Source organism: Halichoeres trimaculatus, unplaced genomic scaffold (genome assembly GCF_033239565.1).
Source record: "Halichoeres trimaculatus isolate MK-OKI-2021-1 unplaced genomic scaffold, fHalTri1.1 fHalTri1_scaffold_11, whole genome shotgun sequence".
Classification (NCBI taxonomy): domain Eukaryota; kingdom Metazoa; phylum Chordata; class Actinopteri; order Labriformes; family Labridae; genus Halichoeres; species Halichoeres trimaculatus.
In genome coordinates, this window is record NW_027437189.1 from 31,607,702 (window position 1) to 31,622,192 (window position 14,491).

At 39.1% G+C, this 14,491-nt stretch overlaps 1 protein-coding gene across 1 annotated transcript in view; it reads right to left on the reverse strand.

Annotated features, from left to right (window-relative positions):
• celsr3 (cadherin, EGF LAG seven-pass G-type receptor 3) overlaps positions 1-14,491 on the reverse strand; it is a 192,147-nt gene that overhangs the window by 24,784 nt on the left and 152,872 nt on the right. The window contains exons 20-25 of the mRNA XM_074681031.1: positions 10,681-10,879; positions 8,535-8,741; positions 8,273-8,459; positions 5,993-6,160; positions 3,710-3,836; positions 2,603-2,809 (exon numbers count right to left, since the gene is read on the reverse strand). Of these exons, the coding sequence (XP_074537132.1) occupies positions 2,603-2,809; positions 3,710-3,836; positions 5,993-6,160; positions 8,273-8,459; positions 8,535-8,741; positions 10,681-10,879 (1,095 nt within the window). The remainder of the gene's footprint in view (positions 1-2,602; positions 2,810-3,709; positions 3,837-5,992; positions 6,161-8,272; positions 8,460-8,534; positions 8,742-10,680; positions 10,880-14,491) is intronic.

A 14,491-nucleotide genomic window follows, 5' to 3' on the forward strand; every position in this document is an offset into this window, starting at 1 on the left:
GTGGATTATTTGAACTCCAAAGCCTTTAGTTTGTTGTGTTTGTTCAGGCTGACAAGATGCCACTTTAACTCGAGTGGCTCAGAAAACAGCTACAGCTCATCCAAAGTGAAGTCACCGTCTTCCAAGAGGTTTTTGTTAAAAACAAACCTTTGACAGAAAACAGTTTTATACTTCACTGGTTTGTGTGTTAAAACAGAGGGTTTCCGAAAAACTGAGACTCACCATTCAAAGCCATTCTGAGACTTTCCAGAATAGTTCAATACAGCGTCTTCAGGAAAGACAACTTAATTATTAAAATTAGTCATTTTTATCACCTTATCTCAGCTGTCAGTAATACTCTAAGTGACAGTGGGGAAACACCTTAGCTTGAAACAGACCTCTTTCCCATACTTTATCACACACAATTACTTTTCTCAACAAATACCATAGATGAGTACACTTTATCTGCATGATAAGGAAATAAATTTTTTTGTAAAATTTGTCTTTTTAGGATCAAAACGAGCCATCTGACCAGTCCAGAAAAATGTCTGTTTCAAGTTATTTGAAGACAAAATTGAGTCTGAACTGCTTGTAATAATTCAAAAAAGTCTGCCAATGGGATACGAGAAAAGTTTTTTCTTTTACAACATTATTCTTATTTGAAGATACTTGACGAGCACATCTTTCTTACCAAACTTGTTACAAGCAATTCAGAGCTCATTTTTGTCTTCAAATAACTTGAAATGAGACATTTTTCTGGACTGGTCAGAATATTATGGCTTATATTAAGTCTAAAAAGACAGTTTTTACTAAAAGTAAGGCAAAAACATTTGATAAGATTTCATTTTTGGCACTCACTGTATACACAGGAATCCAATAACTAATGTACAAAGAAGCACTTCCATGCTCTTCTCCATGCGTGTTGGACATGAGTTAGAGAGCATACTGCTCAGCTAAAAGTTAACAGTCACACTGTAAGAGCAGAGGAGCTCACTTTGTGAGGGTTACAGCTTTATTATTTAGTTTCATGCTAGGTGAGCAGATTCTTTCAGGAGGACTTAAAGCCAAGGTTAAAATAGTTTTGGATTCGTCATTATAGTTTAGTTTTAGTTAGTTTTGACATTTTTTTCCATTACAGTTTCGTTTTAATTAGTTTTAGAGCAGGCATTCTAGTTTTGATTTAGTTTTGATTTTTGCAACAAGGCTTAGTTTTAGTTTAGTTTCAGTTTAGTTTTATGTTTTTCATACCTTATTAACCAGGTGCAGGATTCAAAAAGGTCAGAGTAAATATTTTGTAATACTGTTTATTTTCAAGTCCAACACAGTGCTCACTGCTCAGTCAATGCTGATACTGAACTGTTGGCTGCTACTTCAAACACAAGAAAATAAAAATAATATAACCTAAATATCAAAATAATAATATAACCTTAATAATATAAAATAATTTAACCTTAATATCAAAAATACAAACATAAATTACATAAAACAAGATAATATGAGCTTTAATAATTAGAAACTTGGACTCTGTAACAATAAAGTCAGACTCACATGAAGTTAAACTATTACAGATGCATTGTTCCACTACGTTTCGTCGCAGCACAGAGCACAGCCAGTCAGTGCAGTAAACAAGCACGTCCCAGTACGTCCCTATGATGGTGCTGTGCGGCACTGACAACTGCCGAAAACTGTCGTAAAATTGGTTGGGAAAATGTGTCGGATTAATTTAAAACTTAAAGGCTATTAATATTGTCAAAAACAATAACGAAGGACATTTCGTCTATAATTTTAGTTAGTTTCAGTTAGTTTTGTGAACACAAGATACAGTTTTAGTTTACTTATCGTTTTTGTTTTCTTTTCTAGTTTTTATTAGTTTGAGTTAACTGCAATGTATCTTAAATTTTAGTTTTAGTTTTTCGTTTTGTTTTAGTTAACTATTATAACCTTGCTTAAAGCTCATTAACACACACTTACACAGGCACACACACAAATCTATGATGTAAAAAATGGAAGCAGAAAATGGTCTGGGGAAAAAAAGGAATAAAAAAGAAAAAATAAGAAGAAAGAAAGCAAAATAAAGAAAGCTCAAACCATAAAAAGTTAAAACAAACAATGGGATGTAAAGCCAACAGTCCAACTTAATGTGGAAAGGTTAAACCATATATGATCCTGCCTGATTGAAAAATTGCTTTGACCAACTGTGCTTAAAGTGTGTGGATATGTAAAATGAATGAGTGTACCTCAGGCTGGTGCATTTTTTACTCTCAGTGGTCAGATACCCGTAGTTAAAGTATCTGTGCAAAATCTGTGTCATTACTTTTTTATTTTATTTTATCAATTTAATGTAAATAATGCTTTTATGCTTAAGTTACATTTTCATTGTGTTACTTATACTTATATATTTTTTTATTTGCTTATATCTCTATCACTTTTTTGAACTGGAGTATCTGTAACAAAGAAGCAATTTCCCCTTGAGCAACAATAAAATATTTCTGATTCTCATCAAATCTGCAAGTTTTTCCAGTCAAGTAACACTGACATGAAAACTAATGGAGAAAAATGCAGCACACAAACATCAACTAACAGAAACTTGAGGTCAATAAAAACTCCCCCCACCCATATCTACCTGTTGCTCAGTCTGATTGACTCCAAGCAAAAACACCAGCTCAGATAAAAACATGGCCGCCGCCGTGTTGGAATGGATGCTCCTCGTGTTGGACTTGAGGCCTCGGAGGCAGGAGAGCACCAGGACTGTGAGGAGGAGAGCCAGCATGGAGACACACAGAGAGGAGTAGGTGACCAGGGCCAGCGTCTCCAGATCCCCCTCCAGCTGCTGCTCACAGAGAGATGACAGAGAGAGGGTTATTACTGGCTTTGTATCACACTGGTGGGAATAGATGAAAAGGAAGAGGGTGAAGCAGAGAGAAAAATGTGTATAAGAGAGTGGGAACCGTACGGGAGGGCAAAGCAGACAAGGGCAAGAGAGAAGTCTGAGCATAAGATGAGAAATACATGTGAATGAGCTGAAAATGAGTTATTTTAACAGGCTGAAAAGAAGCTGTTTCAGCCTGGATCACTGTCAGCCTGCTTTTCTCTGGCTTCACTGACAATTTTTATATCAGATGTCAAATCGTTTGGGAAGCAAGTAATTTCTGCTGCTGAACGTTTTTAGATTAAACAGACAAGGACACAGAATATGAAAAAATATCTGAATAGCCGATTCATTAACTATAAAGAGAAGATCACGACCTTTAAGTTCAGTGACTTATTTAACAGTTTGACTGGACTAAGAGAATAAATAAACTCCTCATTCATTTTTAGTTTCAATAAAATATGTTGGATAATGTTTGGTTTTAAGTTCCTGATCAGGCATGACGTTTCTTTTCCTCTAGTTTCTCATCCCTGCTTCAGAGGATCTGAAGCGTAATCTCTTGGTATGCTGGGTGTGCTTGGCCTGAGGTTTGTATTAAACCCTTGAAATCTTCTAAAACCAGGAACAAGGCTTCCTTTAGTCTACAGAATGTAGAGTAAGACTGAATTCTCTGGATTCAAACTTTCAGACCCACTAAATCCAACGATCACCATGTGCATAGTTCAAATGAAAGAAACAGAAGGAAACTGACACTGTGGTCTATCAAGATCTCTGATAAAACCAATACATGTCTGAAAAAACGATCATGGATATGTGGTGTTAAGGATTTCTCCAGGCAGATACTATAGACAGATTACTAACCTCTCTGTGTGAGCTGTCCATCAGCACACCAAAAGTGCCCAGTCTGTGGCACTGACAGCGCACATGAGAGGTGTTTCTGTAAACCACCATGCAGTCCCTGACGGTCCAACAGCCTCCTATCTCATACCTGCAGAAAGAGACAGAGAGAGAGGAGCAGATAGCTGATCAATAAATGATCACTCATGTCAAGATGCAACAACAAATTCTCACTGTTTCCTGTGCAACTTTTTTTTACAGGACCTGGTGAATTACTTCAAGATTAAGTTAAGATATCTGTGTAGTAGAGCAATTAATGGTTAAAAGATAACAATCTTGATTCACACATATACATGACCTTATTTCTAAACACTGGTGATTCTGAAGTATCTTATTTCACAGGCTGCTTTGTTGATAAATTCCCCCCAAACGCAGCATCATCACTGCCTTCTCCTTCAACCACTGGTAAAGCAACTTTACAACATGTGAGCCTGCTGCTGCCGCTGCAGTGAACAGCAGAAAGACTCAGAGCTGCTCACACTACTTAAATGACGAGGGATGGACATTGAAAACCAGTTTCTGTTAAGAATAGATTAGAAATGGTTCAATCCATCGGCATCATCAGCCTTTATGCTTATCAGTTCTTTACATTACGCTGGAGCTGATGGAACTTACATTGATTATTTTGCCCCAGCTGTCTTAGGCCCTGTTTACACAACAACGTTTCATCTGAAAACGCTAAATCTCAGAGAAAAATATCTGCGTTTACACGGAAACGCAGAGGGACTGACTCTGTAGTATGCATGCCAAGCCTGTAGTCGGCGCTATAACTGTGTTGTCAAGAAGCAGCTTTCGGTAGATCTCCACTAAAGTAGAGTTGAGCCGATCATCTTGTGTACTGGCGAATGCTAAGTGCAGAGGTGGAGCAACGGATGCACATTTTGTTTAAGACAGTCAGCAGATACAGCAGATTGAGTAGCAAAAGCATGGTAGATCGCAACGATCGTTACAGCTGTACTATTGTCCTGTTGTATGCGCCCGCGCAAAGCGGAGTGTGACATCAGCGTCGGCTTACTGTTTACATGGCAACGGTGTTGGCAGCGTTTAAAAAAAATCCCACTCTGGAGGCTGTTTTCAAAAGTTTGCATTTTAGGTCTGCTAAAACACTGTTTCCATGTAAACGCAAGGCTGAAACGCAACTAAACTTTTGCGTTTCACCTTAAAACCATTGTTGTGTAAATGTCCCCTTAGCTAATGAGATAGATAACAGTTTCCCAAGAAAACCATGATTCAAGGTTCCCAGCATGACATTTTAAGAAGAACTGAACACACAGAGAAATGTACATTACACTCTCGTACAAGATTCCTATTCAGTACATTCAACATGTTTTAAATCTCCTAATGTCACAAAAACAATATAGAAAACATAGCGCTAGCTTGATGCTAATGTATATGGTAAATTGCACTGATATGTAAGCGGTTAGCATACATCAGTATAACTTTGGTTTTCAAACAGAATTCAACTTTCACCCCAGAAACACATCACAGTTACTCTTTGAAAACAATTTTGAGAACTCTAAATGTCAGAATATTCACAGGTAAATGTTTGCATACAGGAAGATGAAAAGAAAATTTGCGTGCAGGCAAACTGAGGTGCTAAACAATCCAAAGCATTGCTATAACAACTTTAAGACACTAGATAGCCTACTTCAATTCATAACATACAACAAAACAATACATAGATGTCACATGACATCTAATTTTAACATATCTTTATTTATTTACACCCAGAGATATCCAGATTGAGTGACCAATTTCATATATTTATTTATAAACTTAACGAACTGTTGTTGACAGAAAACCTTTGAAGCTACTTTTGTACACATAAAATTTACAGGAGGACTTGAAAAGGGAATCGATAAGAATCCGAATGAGAAGTGGAATTGATTAACAAAAACCTATCAATGCCCATCACTATAAATGCCCATTTGAATCTTCTTTTTTGTTTTCATAAAGTTCATCAGTGCAATAAACATTTTGTGGAAAAAAGAGAATTGTGATCTCCACTCTAAGTAAAAATTCCTGATTCACATTTTTGCCAGAATTTTGCAGCCCTACTGTGTATACACAAGTCTGTTTCCTCCAATCAGTAAACATACTTGTGTGTTACTGCATTAAGTAGGCACTAATATGGTATTCAGGAGCAGAACCTTTGAACAGAATGTTCCCTGTGCCACTTCTCCTGTAAATGTCCTCAGTGTTTCAGCTACATCGAGCCTGTAAGTCTTTGGTGTCCTCTGTACTCACAGGTTGCTGTAGTTCCACTGCACACACAGCGGCTTGCTGCGATTGGCCGTCTCCAGCAGCTTGAACTCCAGCAGGATGGGCTGGTCCAAGTGTCCACCCACAAACGTCTGGTTGTTGTACACAGAGATGCTGACCACTGGGGAGTTCATTACCGGGTGTCTGGGAAGCCTGGAGAGAGAGAGTGTCTTGTTACCGTTCATCTACTCAATCAGGCTGAGACAGGATGATGTCCTGGTGAGGGCTGGGAACAGGGCAGAGGAACTGAACACAGCACACTGAGAGATTTGGATTAGACGAGTCCTAAATGACTTTTTACAGACACCTGCTGAGAGTAGCTCGTTTATTGCTTTGTAATTAATTCTGGAGAGGGGTGGAGGAAGAGCAGAGGGGAGACAGGAAAAAAAACACGATGAAAGTAAGAGAAAGAAGAACAGATGAATGTTGGGTAGATAGTGCTGATTCAAGACTAGATAACTCAGTTGTTTAAGTCCCTGACAGTGTATCTAATTTAATTCAGAACATACAAGTGAGTAATATGAACATCGACTTAAATTATACCAAACACTTCTGTTGGGATTTCTGCTTTGCTTGCATTTCATAGTAATATTGATACAAATGACAAAGGGTAGGTTAAACAATTGAAATATAAGGGTTATGTTTGCATTATCCTTCATATTTCTGAATGTGACTTGAAGTGTACTAACAGACAAAAAGCAGAATGGCTGATGTAACAAAAACCAAAGGTCTGCAACCTGCGGCTCTGCAGCCTCATGTGGCTCTTTGATTCCCTTACTGTTGCTCCTGGTAGCAATAAAAAATATTAATGTAATAAAGAATTAATATTTATTCCACAGAAGGTATTAATGGTTAATAACACTGACTAGAGATGGGTACCTTTCACATTTGAAACAATACGGTGCCCATGCCTAGTACCTAGTAACTGGTACCGGTACTCAACTGTACCAATTTTTGGTACTTTTTTTGTGTTTATGTGGTAAAAAATATCAATTTGTTTTATAATAAAATGTGATTTTTTTTCAATCTAACATATTTATTCTCAGTATATAACCTTGCAATGCTGTGTTCATATCCAGCATGGAAAATCTCCTGCTCTTTTACTCCTTCACAGTCACAAGGATGCATTCAGGTACCTAAACATGGTACCTTTTGATTTTATGTGAATCGGACCCTGGTACTTTTGACAGAATTCAGTCAGTACCCATAAAAGTACCTAACTCGGTGCCCATCCCTAACAGTGACACTAAGTAAAATCCTGATCCAACATTTTATTGAACTAAATACGCATCAAAACTTACAATAGAGCCGGCTTTCTCTCTTTTTTCACCTCCTACAATAACAACGGCCGACCATCTTTCCCTGCACCTGCAGCTAGCCTCCAGTTTTAGACCCCTGGTCAGAAAACTAAGTAAAAAGAAGACTTATCTGGAAGAAAATTAGTGCTGCACGATTTGGAGAAAAGGTGCGATTTGTGATTAGGTGGACAATATTGCGTTTGCGATTGTGCTTGCGATTTAATAAAAAAAAGTTGTGTCATGATGAGTCTACAGACTTGCTTGGTTATCATGGAGAAAAATCTGAATTGCATGTGCTGACATTGCGATTGCGATAACCTCTTTTGCGATTACGTAATTGCATGTGCTGACATTGCGATTGCAATTGCGATTGCGATAATCGTACAGCCCCAAAGAAAATAGAAATGTCTAATATGTGTTGGTGAGTTTGTTTAATTGCCAACGTGTACCGGCTTAATATACATGCTTGATATGCGGCAAAAAATTTTTAGACAACAAAAAATGAAGAGTTCAGGGAATAGTTATAAATATATGTTATTGAATTCAAGTTTTGTTTTTATAGTTCAAAAATTCAAACTCCTTTTTCAAACAATTATTTAAAATATTCCAAGTATGGAGTTTTATACACTGTAGTGTCTTTATTGTGAGGGTAAAGTAGACTTTGTTGCTCTTGAATGACTTTAATCCAGGAGAGATGAGAAAAATGTCTCCTTTGGAAGTAAAGGTTGCAGACCTCTGATCTCACAGGTCTCTGTTTATAATAATATTTACAGACAGTCTGTGCTTCATTTTCTTTTTAATATGATGCATCACGTTAAATACCTGGATTTCAGTTTTCTGTGTAATACTTCAAACACACACACAAAACAAAGCAAGTGTGCTCCTGATATCTAACTTTTGCATGTCGTCTCCCCTTAAAGATCCACTGTAATCGGATCCTGCTGTTCAGAGAGCGATTGATTCCTACCTCACTCCTCGTCTGTCTGTGTGGTACTTGGGAGGGAGGGCGGCGCCCAGACTGCGATAGATCAACATGATGACAATGGAGATGGGCGGCTCGGGCATTGAAACAGAGCGTCTGGCTGCAGTGTACTCCGCCGTCTGATTGGCTGAGATACTGACAGGAGCGGAGGCAGCACTTTGTGGGGCTGAGGCTGAAATGGAAGAATCAGAGTGAGTTTCCGGTTTAGTGTCAATCCTCTTAACTCAATCAGTGCATCTTTTCTTACGTTCTTTCTCCAGCCGCTCCTTCTCCTTCTCCTTCCCCTTTTCCTTCCAGTTGTGTTGTTGCTGTCGTTGTGGCACCAGGGCAGCAGGGGGCAGTATCACATGGGTGTAAGGATCCCACAGAGCCTGCCCGCGAAACAGAGTGGTGTGGTAACGTGGAAAACGCCGCCGCACGTGAGTCAGGTTCTCCACACGGTCCAGATTCATGACTTAAAGAGAAAATCACACAAAAATAAAAAAACAAATTTAAAAGAATCCTATGAAGAGGTCCCAGGTATCTAGCAATACTACTTCTTACACACACTGTGACACTTGCCATAATACGCCATTTATACCGCAAATTGAGCAGTTGAGAAGTTAAAGAAGTCTAAGAAATATGACTTATTTCCTAAAAACAATCTCAGGGCAAATCTTAACTCCCTCTTTTAATAAACTGTTTTCAGTAAATTTGTGAGTCAATACAAAATCAATAAATACAAACACACAGAGAAGAGCTGAGTTATGGGAAATAAAGGGAGCAACAGGAAGTACACACTAACATTAAAGGGCAACTCCGGTTTTTTGACACCTGGACCTTATTTAAAGGTGTGTGCATGCTCATATATGAGCATGCACACACCTTTAAATAAGGTCCAGGTGTCAAAAAACCGGAGTTGCCCTTTAAGTGGACACTTGATCCAGAAACTGATCTCCAAAGAAAAAGGGGAAAGTAGTCACACACTTTTGTAGACATGAATAATATGTTTGTGTGTGTGGCTGTTGGTGTATCATGAGAACTAATCACTTCTCTGATTATAAAGTCTGTATTGATGGTTTGGATTAAGAAACAAATGGTTTACTTGTAAAAAGAGGAAGATTTGTCATTCTAAAGACTGCAAATAATCACTGGAGGATCTTGATAGGAAGTGATGTATCTGGAGCGAACAGATGGGTGTGTTTCATGTCCATTTATATCCGTTCACTGGTTATTGACCCGATCCTTACTGTCGGTCTCTGGGTGTAGGCGTGTGAAATTCAGCACAGGTTTAATTTCTTAGTCCTTCTGCTTTTACTGCTGTTCCTTACTTTGATTCTTTTTCTGTGAATCTGCATCAGATGAAGATTATTTTAGATGGTTCTGAGCAAGTTCCAGAGGGGGAAGCAAATACAGTGCATTCAGGAAATGGTGAGAATGATAAAAGAGAAAAAAAACACCCAATGCCACGAATGCCTACTTATATTTTCAGGTCTTCATTGGATTAGCCGTTTTGTCGGAATGTGTTGGGAGAAGCTGGTGAGGCAGGATTCAGGAGTTGGTTACTTTGATGATTTATGAGTTTTGGAGTGTGTGGTTTTTTAAAGAACTCTAATCTGCCTGTGTGGCAAAAAATATTAAGAGTGTAAAAATTCAAGGTCTGGATTTATCTCTGCCAACCCTGCTGCCACTGCTATTTTCAGTTTAACACTGAAAAATGACAGAAAAATGCAGGAAAGAATTAAATGACTTTACATTAAAATAAATCAAAATGTAAGGGAATGTGTGTGCATGTTTTAAAGCAAAGACAGTCATCCTACCCACTTTAATTTAAGTAAAACTAATACAGTTTTATATTAAAGAGTGACTGTAAACTCAGGGGCCTCAGACTATGTGTGTGTTTAATTTAATATGTGCAGTCTTGATTGCGTTTGTCGTCTGTATGTCTCAGTGATGCATGTTGGCCAGAGCTACAGTGCTCAAGGCTTTTTATGCCTGCGCTGAAAGCTTTAGCTGCTGTATGTGTGTGTGTGTGTGTGTGTGTGTGTGTGTGTGTGTGTGTGTGTGTGTGTGTGTGTGTGTGTGTATGTGTGTGTTTGTGTGTACGTATATGTGTGGGAGTGTGAAATTCTGAAAGCTGCTGCCAGCTCTCTGGCCTTGTCATCATCATTTGCATTAGCTCTGTTCATCTCCTGCTTTACAATGAGTCATTCTCGCTGATTTCACAGCAGTGATTTACAGCATTATGAGAAAAGCGCCGCAAATCCCGTGTTAAGATTAAGATTTTATTACTGTCTTATTCTCCTTTATTGCATCTGACGAGGGATTGGCTTCAGTTTCATGTTGGAATGTCTGGACTGTGTGTGTGTGAATGTGTGAGTGTGTGTTTGAGTGTGTACGTATTCTAAACTCACCTATGTTAGGAGCAACCAGCGCCACTGGGTTGAGGTAGGTGAGCTTCATGTTCTGGGCTAGATTCTGGGCGTACTGCTCCAGCAGCTCTGTTAGCTCGGCTGGACCACCGCCTGGGATGTGATTCTGACTCTGAGCGAGCGCCCGCCAAAGCCCAGAGGTACCAGGACCCAACAGCACACTGCATCCTCGAACAATGTTCTGTAAGATGAGGAAGACAAGCAATCAGACTGGAACAAGTACACCTGATAGAGATACAAGCTCTCGTTTGCTCGTGTATTTAGAAAAAGATTTTATTCATGGCTGGTGGAGTAACAGATCTGAAGATATTCTTAAACAAGCACTGAGAAGAGATATATAAAAGCATTAACAAAAAAAAAAAACGTTTCAGCAGGATGCTCACCCCTGTGCTTTAAAATGAACATGCTGGTTTGCATGTTTGTGTGGTATATGTACGTCTTCGAGTACTGCTGCTGTGTTATCAATAAAACAGGAGGCCAAGTCATGAATTTCAGACTTCTAAAATGAGCACTGTATCGTTTGCTCAAAAATTGCTTTTGTAGAGATCATGAATGAAGTGGAGGACTCAAAGTTGGAATGAGAAAAAGAAGGAAATACTGGGTAGATAAAACAAGAGAAGAAGACCTGACTGTTGCTGAGGACTCATCAAAGAACAAGAGACTACTTTCAGTCAACTACGCCTAACCCCTAAATTCCACCGCATGAGCGGCGCAGCGCAGCTGGAAGCAGCGCCCTGCGCCGCTCAATCCGGAGGTGGGAGGGCTGGGGGGCTGGTCCTTGGAGAGTCATAGGCTCTTGTGTGAATGGCATGATCACCATCCACTCCCATAACTTTTGATATGTCAGTCCACACCTTGTCCTTTCTGCCTGTATCCTTATAAAAAGGATGTTTGGGTTCATACAGAATGTTAAACTTCTCCTCTTCAAAGATCAGCTTCTCTTCATCCATGGAGTCGTGTTGCGTCTGGGACCCTCTGACTGACTGTTAACTTTATGCACATGCCTCCAGATTGTGACGTATTTATAACATATTTGGGAAATTTACGTTCGAGAGTTTGTGCATTGTGTTTTATTTAGAATCTTCCGGGTATTTCACACAGTGACTTCCTATCTAGTGCTTTCTTATCAACAGTGAATTTACAAGGTTTGGAAGCAGCCACGCAGAAAATAGACTTGAAGCATATTTCTCACGCGAGCCGGCGCTTGCTGTGAAATTTGCCTGATAGATTACAATGGAAGCTAAGTGTTCCACAGTACATTTCAAGGGCGCTGCGCGGTGTGGCGCATGCGGTGGAATTTGGGGGTAAAGGTGCAAGAGTTTAACCTTGCAGAGCAGACAGACCTGCCTGATTCAGTTTCTGAACTCCTGCAGGTCCATCTTGCCAGGCTCCATTGACCAATGATTTCACTCGGCTAAATTCTGACCGGCCCAATCAGGGAAGAGAGGCGGGAGCTGTGGGAGCAGACGTGACGTCAGCAGACTTTCGTACTTGTCAGCGTTCCTTTGATTCTTAAGTTAAATTAAAAACGGAAGCTGTTGTCTAACAAGTTTTTCACAGCTGTTTCTCATGATTCAGTAGTTGTTCATCTATTGTTTCTCAGAAGCATCGGCTCACATAAGCTACGTCATACCGTGGCTTGGTGTGGATTGGACCGTGGTGAGTGTGTTAATTAGAACGGTCGTCCAATCACCAGCTGCATTTTTTTTTAAAGTCCCGCCTCTGAAAACAAATCGGAAGAGCTGCTACCCAGATGGACTAGTGAAATATATCCGTGGTGGATATATGACACTGTCCGTCTGGTGTGTCAGGTTAGCAAGAGTTGGTGAGAGCATCAAATATCAGGCTGGTAAAAAGTAAAAGAGCAGTGAAATTTGGTGAATAAAGTGCAAAAAAAACAAAAGTGCAAACAAAAAACACAATAAAACTGATTCAGACATATTACACCCTGCCACAGTATTTTCCCCAGAAGTTAGCTAAAAGAATCAAGGGACTGCTCAAATGTGTATGTATTCTGGACATAGCGAGGCTGACCAGTTTAGCTGCGTTCATTTTCTCCCTTGTTGTGCCAGTGACAGTGGGTTTATCCATGCCTCAGAAATATGAACAAACTCAGCTCAACTATGGTTGTTTGAAGATGTCAGAGCTGGGATGGCAAATGGTGCTGGAAAGAGCTACACATCTGCACAGAAACCACACATTGCTGAATGCAATGGAAGTCTTTACACAGAAACAGTTTGAACATTTTCCCTCTGAGATCACCTAAAATACCAAACACATTATCATATAAACTGATGTGACTTATATTTAAGACTTTACAGTAAGTTCAAACAAAGCCTGTGTTTTGGTATCCTTATTAAACCACAGTTAAAGTACTGCAGTATTTTACAAAAGGAGCTAGATATTGAGCTTGGGTTGGGTTATGATTTGGGTAAAGGACAGAAGAAATCTGATTTCGGCCTCATATTAAACCCCCTTTGTCAGACTGCTGTGACCTGAACCACAACATCCAAATATGTCCTGACCCCAATTATCAAACGTTTGACCACAATGACGCCACTATTTAAGCTCGAGGCCTCATTCATACACTTTGTATTTAACATGTGCAGTTTTAGAAAGAGGTTTAATTTAGATAGTCAAAAGTAGACAGCCAAACATGAAACAAAAAGAGTTGGATCAGACAGAGACAGAGTGTGAGAGAGTAAGTAATAGCGCTCGGTGGTACCATGCCTTGCAGTAAGACTGCACCAAACCCAATAAAGCTCTGCAATATCTTATAATGCACCAGGGAGAAAAAAACACTCCAGAAATCCTTCCAACAAACAAGAAAAGGACTTACAGTGCAGTATAGAAAGAATGCCGAGAATTGTGCTGGGACAGAGAGGGGGAATCAGAAACAAGAATTGTGGATAAGAAAGTTACAAGGAGCAGAAATGAAAGAGGATGACATGGAAAAGAAACTAAAGAAGAGGCTTATGCTTGGCTCAGAGATACAGGAAGCAGCAAGATGGGTAAACAAGAGAAATATAGACGGCTGTAAGAGAGGGAAAACATGAGCAGAGGGAAGGTACAATTTGAGGAGAGTCAAAAATGGATGATGTGGAGGCACAGCTTCAAGGAGACAGAGGTTTAAAGATCCCTACACAAATTTGCATCTGTTATTTTTCTTTACTTACACTTTTGCTTATCTTTTAGTAACAATAATATACTATACTACCACTATAATATGCTATATACTAATTTACACCTCGTCACATATTTCAGGTTAAGCATTTATAATAACTTTTGTTGTGATGAACCAATGTCAAGGGTGTAAAGGGTAGGGCCATTTCACAGTGACTAATTTCCCAGGAGGAACTAAGGAACTTTTAATCAGGATGACTTTTTAAAAGATAAGAAAACACTCAGAATGCTGGCATTTCAGAAATTGCAAAAAAAGAATGTCAATTAGTTGTCATATGTGGCTAACACATGCAGTGCTAGCACCACTAGCCTTTGATCCTTCTTTCAGATTAAATTCATTTATTCACATTCTCATTATCCATTGCTCTTTTTGAGTTATTATTTATTAGTTTTATCAAACAGAGCTTCCATAAAATTTTATCTATTTTCTGGATCACAGCACTGTCAAAGTGCACCACACTGTGAGACGCCATCTGTCATCTGTGTTAATTTACATACAGGTAGTACAGCGACAACATTAGAGCACTATCTGTTAACTTGAGCTATAACCCCAGCGAGTGCTGGATGGCTATGCTAGCTTAGCTTGGACTTAAAAATAACTATAACATTT